This window comes from Cervus canadensis, chromosome 6 (assembly GCF_019320065.1).
Source record: "Cervus canadensis isolate Bull #8, Minnesota chromosome 6, ASM1932006v1, whole genome shotgun sequence".
In the NCBI taxonomy this organism is placed as follows: domain Eukaryota; kingdom Metazoa; phylum Chordata; class Mammalia; order Artiodactyla; family Cervidae; genus Cervus; species Cervus canadensis.
Window position 1 is genome coordinate 41,127,302 of NC_057391.1, and position 7,017 is coordinate 41,134,318.

Consider the following 7,017-nt stretch of genomic DNA (forward strand, 5'->3'; position numbering starts at 1 on the left):
TGCTTTTTAAAAGATTATGACCTTTCTAGAGAAAGATCTTCTGCTCAGGCAGTTGGTACCAACCCCAAAAACATGAGTGTCATCTGAGAATAAACTGTCTACATATAAGCCGAGGAATGTATGTATATCATTTTTTAATTGAACTAATCATCAAACACTTAATACATGCCAGACACTGAATTATCATGAGACCCTTTTAAAGAGAGAGAATACAAAAAGTCATTTCTATGGATTACTAGCAGTGGCTGAATAAAAATCATCTTACTTAATCAAGGTTCTTTTTTTTAATCGGGTGGAAAGGTACTTAAGCCAATTTAGCCTTAAGGCTCTGGGACTTGACTATCACTTGCTCCATCTGTTGGCAAGAAACATGAGTGGTCTTCACTTACATCACCAGTTCTTGTTGACAGTTTTACCTCCTTAAACATTTTTTTCTGGATGCTTTATTCCTACGCCACAGTCCCTTAGGGAAGTTTTGGCCCTGGATTTCTGTTTCTAAAATACCATCAGGCCCCCTGAGCCCTCAGTGACAAGGGGCTCTGGTGATCTCAGAGGTCCAGAGCTGACTTCTCACTGTAGCCTCCCATTTTTGGTGTCAGGCCAGTAAAACCTGATGCAGGAGGCCTGTGCCGTGGCCCTGTCTTCCCAGAGGAACCTCCGGAACGGAGTGTGTTCCACGTGCAGGCCCCGGACCTCGCGTTGTGGGTGTTTGCTCTTCAGTTGGATGGGTGCTGTCCTCAACCCCACTTGTAAGAGGACGCTGGCCAGGACACACAGGTCCTTACTTGCCTGGACCCAGTTCCCATCCATTTACCCGCTGCTCATTTAAGCAGAACCAAGCCTAGAGGCTGCGTCACTGTTCAGAGAGTTATATTCAAAGTCAGTGTTGTATGGAGAGTAGGGGAGCTTTAGTGATATAGTAAAGAAACCACTTTCACCTTCAGCCTTTGTTTTTGTTTCTAACTGCATCCTCAACAGCTTAATCAGCAGTTTGTTTTAGAGAATGCAGTTTTTAACCTCCATGCTATGCTTTAACCCTCCATGGATCTCACCACTCCCTGCAACACAAGGAGTGGTTGTGATCCATGCCTGTCGTCTGCCACCAAAGGGCCACAGGGAGATTCATCAGCACTGGCTAATATTTGCACTTTAGTTCTTGGTAGTAGGGTTGCTCAGTGGTAAGGAATCTGCCTACATTGCAGAAGACACAGAAGACCCAATTCAATCCCTGGGCCGGGAAGATCCCCTGGAGAAGGGCACAGCAACCCACTCCAGTATTCTTGCTTGGAGAATCCCCATGGACAGAGGAGCCTGGCGGGCTACAGCCCGTGGGGTCACAGAGAGTCAGACACAACGGAAGTGACTGAGCATTAGCACACAGTAGTTCATGTCAGATGTGTGGCAAGAAGGGTAAATAATTTGAGGTCTTCACTGGTTTTTCCTCTGTGTTTTACTTTAGGATTGATTGTGAAAGAAATCGGTTCTTCCACCTCCAGCTCCTCAGAGACGGTAGTCAAACTGCGTGGCCAGAGCACCGATTCTCTTCCACAGGTAGGGAGGAGATGGAAAACTTAAATCAGGAGCTGAAGTTATAGACAGTTTTAAATAGGGGCTTACATTTATAATTATGTAAGTGAGCAGAAATTTAAAGCCTTCAGGAAATAATTCCTAGTAGATACATACTTTCTAGTTTTAGTCTGAATTTATTTCCGTTTATTTGCTCGTTGCATTTCTCTTGGAGTGGGATTTTTATTTGGATGAACTGTGTACTTTGTTTCATACTTCCCATGAGTGAGAAGCCTCTGGTCTTTAGGTTTCAGGTTAACTCTGTGCGTGTGTGTGTGTATCAACAACTGGGAGAGTAATTTTCTTGTCAGGTATGTTGTGACAGAAGTGTTCCCACACAGTTAATTATTCCATTCAGTTTGAATTTTCAAATTGTGCTAAGCTAGAGTATTTGATAACCTGTAATCACTGGTTAGACAATTAAGCTATCAGAAGATACAGACAAATTAAAATACTCTGAAACTCACTGTTGCAGGATTTGGATGGAATCTACAACTGATACTCACCTCTGACTTCTGAGCACTCTCTTTCTCTCTCCTTGTATGCCGTCTGTCTTGGGTGCTCTGTGGATCTCTTGTTTCCTTCATGATGATGAGGAGTACAAGGTCCAGGGTCAAACTGCCTCAGTTTGCACCCCACCCCTGCCACTCAATGTTTCTCTTACTGTACATGAACATTGGTGGGGCACAGCTAAGGATCCGATTCTACACCCATAAGATGGGGAGATGGGTGCCTGCCTTGATGCTTTGTGGCGATGACCTGATGAATTGTGTGTGAAAGTTTTTGTGGATCCTCAGAAGACACCATCAGTATGAGGATCATCACCTTTGGGGGGCTCTCAGATATGGCAGCTCCAAGTAAATAGTTGTTGGGCTCAGACTCTGTTCTCTTTTGCTGGTAGCAAAAGTGATATCTTATCCTTAACAAGGCTGGCCTTTGTGGTTTCAGCAGCAAAAATAGGTTATTAGAGCTGTAATGGCTCGTTTCCATAGGTAACCCGTTAAGGATCTTCTATTCATGTAATTACTGGAACCATTTTTTAACCTGCTTATATTTTCAGCCGGTGCCACCTCTTGGGATAATGAGTTTGGAAAGTCTGTAACCTGCTGTGTGCACCATTTGGCAGAGGACAGCCTCTTGCAGTGTTTAGGAGCAACCTCTTCATCCTGGGGCTGCCTCCCAACCTTTTCTACACCAAGAACACTTCATGTTATTTTTCTACCCAAGAATTCTAGCTTTTTAAAAAAATAGTGTTTTAAATTGTGTTTCTTGAGTAATAATTGGTTTTCCCATCTCGTATTAAAAGAATAACAGACCTCAGCACAAGAGTATTGCTATGCTGAATTGCCATATCCTCATGGAAAAGCAAAGAAACAGTACCTTTACCTCTGCAATCTGATTTTAGGAGAACTGCCTGGTTTCTGAGACGCTGGAGACAGTTGGATTCATGTTGCATTGACTTCTCTGAGTCTTGGGTTATTCTTCTAGGGAATGGGTGGGTAAGATCATTGAGTTCCTGTAACTCATAATAATGGCTCAGGAAATGTTAGCTGCTATTATTGGTGGTAGTAGCATTTTTTCCTCACAGGGTTTCAGGGCCCAGAAAGCACAGATTGGAAGCCACCCTCTAACAGCTAAGGATTCCTTAACATTTTCTGATTTAGCAGCTTTTCTCTGTGCAAAGTACAGAGTGCTGAACTTTCACATTGGTCTATACTCTTAAAGTCGTTTCAACCTTCCCTTGTCTTGTAGACTATATGTCGAAAACCAAAGACCTCCACCGATCGACATAGCTTGAGCCTCGATGACATCAGACTGTACCAGAAGGACTTCTTGCGCATTGCAGGACTGTGTCAGGACACTGCTCAGAGTTACACCTTTGGGTGTGGCCATGAACTGGATGAGGAAGGCCTCTACTGCAGCAGCTGCTTGGCTCAGCAGTGTGTCAACATCCAAGATGCTTTTCCAGTCAAAAGAACCAGCAAATACTTCTCTCTGGATCTCACCCACGATGAAGTTCCAGAGTTTGTTGTTTAAAGGACCTCTGCGTGCAGCTGTCTGGACAGCCTGCTGCTTGCTAGAGGCTGTGAAAGCCATGGGTTCTTTCTTTACCTATTACTTGTGCCATATTTTCTTCACCCCAGACATATCTTTTTCTTTATAATAGTTGTGATGGAAATAAAAGCCGTGGGACAGTTGCACTTTAAGTATTACACAGGAGGAAAAGGACTACAGAGAATGTATAGCAAGACAAGTGCCCGGACGTTCACTGATCCTTTGAAAGGAAATGTGCTTTACTGGTTACCAAACCTTCAGGATATCAGACTGCGGTGTGTGTGTTCATTGTTTTGTTTTCCAGTTCAATTACGTGTAACATCACTTTTTTTTTTAATCATGTGAAAGATGTTGTTGTGTTTCTTTGTTTGCTTGTATGTTTTTTTCCTACCACTCCCTCATGAAATGCTGGTGGTTTGAGGGAGGAGAGAGAGAAGAGGCTCTCATCTTTTTAAGAGAGAGACAGTTGCCCAGTCATAGCCATTGCCACCCCGCTGGGGCTGTCCCAAAGTGAACAGGAATGAAGCAGTCGAATCAAGTGGTTCCAGCACGCCAAAGATGCATCATCACAGAAGTGCAGCCCAAGGTCAACAAGATGTGAATCAAGCAATAACCAAAAGATGGTGCGGTGAGGCCTGTGACTGCTTCACGCTGGTGAAGTGCCACGTCCTTCTCCTGCTCTTCCAGAAAGCTCTAGGACTTAGCCGAGTCCCTTGTCCAAGTAACAGATTGGTTGTGTTCATGCCACAATTAATTTTGTGGAGTTTCCAAAACCAGTTTCTGTTAAAACTGTAGAAATGTTTTAGAATATGTTTATACTTGGTGGTTTGTTTTTTTGAATCAAGAATAAATTATGGTAATGTTGGTTTCTGCCTAACCAAAATACCCCAACTATACATATATGTGATACATATATAAATACATAAGATTGTGTGTTTATATGTGTCTGAAGCTTACCACCTTTTCATCTATGAAAGATAGACAGCTCCCATATCTGTCTTACATACATGGTCTTTCTTGTTTGGTGCAGAGGATGTTTGGTGTCACTGAATGAATGATGCCTACAGACAATCAGCTGATAGATACACAGTTAAGAATGACTATTTTCTCATGGGTCTTTTGCCATAGTTCTCAACCCTGGTTGCATCATGGAATTATCTGGGGAGCTTTGAAAAAACTAACAATGTCTGGGTACCACCTCAGATGAATTAAATCAGTGTCTTGTGGTGAGACCCAGGTGAAAATTGCCTTTTCTTTTGAAGTTTCCAGATGGAGCTAGTATGTAACAGGATTGAAAACCACCAATCCCGAGGATGTCTTTTTCATTAACTTTGACGTATATAGAAAGTGTTAGTGTTTGAGAAAAGGTCATTTTTAGGACAGTTCCTGCCACTGCTGTTAGGATATATAATAAAATCAAGTCAGGAGCGTGAACTTACTCACCTACAGATGTACGGTAACAGTGTTGCTTGCACTTCAGGAAAGTACTTTAGCACAATGTCTTTCTATGAGATGTTTTTAATGATTTCATATATTTACAACATTTGTTTACCATATTTTGATATACCATTTTTTCTATCTACCAAGTTTTATTAAAAAAACTATATTATTTTCTAAAGAAACAGTCATATTTTTATACAAAATTAAGTTTTCAGGTAACAAAGAAATAGTCTTAGGGTACAGCAGAACCTACAGTGTTCCCCATGGATGGGGGTCAGTATTATAAACACGTGGAGAATGAGAACAAGCTCTACCTGCGTTGCCCCTCACATTTTTCCCCCATGTGGATATGAAAGGGCAGCGGGTACACACAAGTCTGGTCAACTTGGTTTAACTTGACACTTTAAAAGGAAAAAAAATTTATAGAGTGCTATAGTCAGGAAATTATTTTGCTTTTATCAAATGTTTGAAAGAACCAAAGTTTCAGATATCAGAATGTATTAAAGTATCTCAAACTTTGTATATAAAAGGATGAAAGTATGAAAGGATCATCTAATGACTGTTACTTGTAAGTCATTAAATAATCTACCATTTCTTATAGATGCTTAAGAGACAAATTCTGATGAAGTTTGACCCTAAAAAGCCCAGATCATAAATGTGGTGCATTTCCTTAGCTCTTAGTGTTTCTTGTTTAAACATCAAAAAAAAAAAATTTAATTAAGTACATAATGCTTTATACTTTTATTTTCTCTCTACTTCAAACAGAATCAGGCCTTTAGGGTTTTGCCAGCATCGTTAGTGGTTTTGCACACCCTCTTTCTAATTGGATTTATGAATAGTCTTGTGGGTTTTCAAAAATGAGACATGCTAAGGACATTTTTGCTTTTTGATCCATTGCAGCAGAATTATATATATGTATATGAAAATCCATTTTGAATATCTACATTTTTGTATTTGGAAATTGTTTTAAAAAATAAAGGAAAAGTATAAACCTGGTATTTATTCTGCATTTGTTAATATCCATTGCTAGTCAGTATACCAGTTTGGTATATATTGCCTCTACACGTCTGCATTTGTATTTGCAACAATGAACTTTATATCTGCATAAATTGTAAATAATCCTTTCTGTGAAAGGATCATCATGTTAAGATGATACCAAAAGTGTGTTTAAAAAAACTGCATTATTTTGTAATTATTCTTATAAGGATTTCATGGTAAGATTAGCAGTCAATAAAGTTACTTTTTATTTGTCTTTGAAGTGCCTTTTTAAAAATTATTATTAGAGTTCTCCGTTATGCAAGAGTGACCGTTCTCTTTATGTTCTTCTTTCCTATAATAGCGCACGTTTAAGGACAACCTGATAGAATTCTGAGCAAAGTAGCCCTTGTGTTGATGCTAATAGCTGAAGCCAAGCCCTGCTGTGTGCCAGAGCCTGCTCCACGTGTGTCAGAAGCTCATGTGCTAACTGTTGAATCCTCGTATTCCCGTAAGGCAGGTACTGTTATTCTTCTGAAGTTAGAGATGAAGGAAACACAGTTCCCAGGGGCTCACGGGGGTGGCAGTCAGCCACTGTTCAGTCCCAAAGTGTGGGGCGTGAAGGTCTCCACTTCTTTATTTTCATTTTTTTTAAATAACTACATTAACTTTTGCCCATTCAACCATCATTATTGGAATGTTCTAGTTTCAGAAAAATGAGTGGTTGCATTTAAAAACATGCATTCACAGATCGAATATGAGGGTAGCATGGCATAAAGCGTAGCGCCCAGAGCTTAGAGTCAGTAGACAGGATTCTGTAAAGCCTGGCTCACCTCCTAAAGGAGAATCCAGTGTCTTGTCTTTGCTCCAGCTTTCTTGGCTATAAAACAGCAATAATTCAAAGGACTGTTGCGGATTAAATACAGTAATGGGTATAATACGCCCCTGATGACTAGGGTGGGAGAGAGGAGAGTTCTCAGA

At 40.6% G+C, this 7,017-nt stretch overlaps 1 protein-coding gene across 4 annotated transcripts in view; it reads left to right on the forward strand.

Annotated features, from left to right (window-relative positions):
* The window catches only part of FRMD6 (FERM domain containing 6), a 78,156-nt gene extending 71,843 nt beyond the window's left edge, over positions 1-6,313 (forward strand). For all 4 annotated transcript variants that reach the window (XM_043471666.1, XM_043471669.1, XM_043471667.1 and 1 more), the window contains 2 exons: positions 1,460-1,551; positions 3,319-6,313. In XM_043471666.1, the coding sequence (XP_043327601.1) occupies positions 1,460-1,551; positions 3,319-3,603 (377 nt within the window). In that variant the 3' untranslated portion in view covers positions 3,604-6,313. The remainder of the gene's footprint in view (positions 1-1,459; positions 1,552-3,318) is intronic.
* The last annotated feature ends 704 nt before the right edge of the window (positions 6,314-7,017 follow it).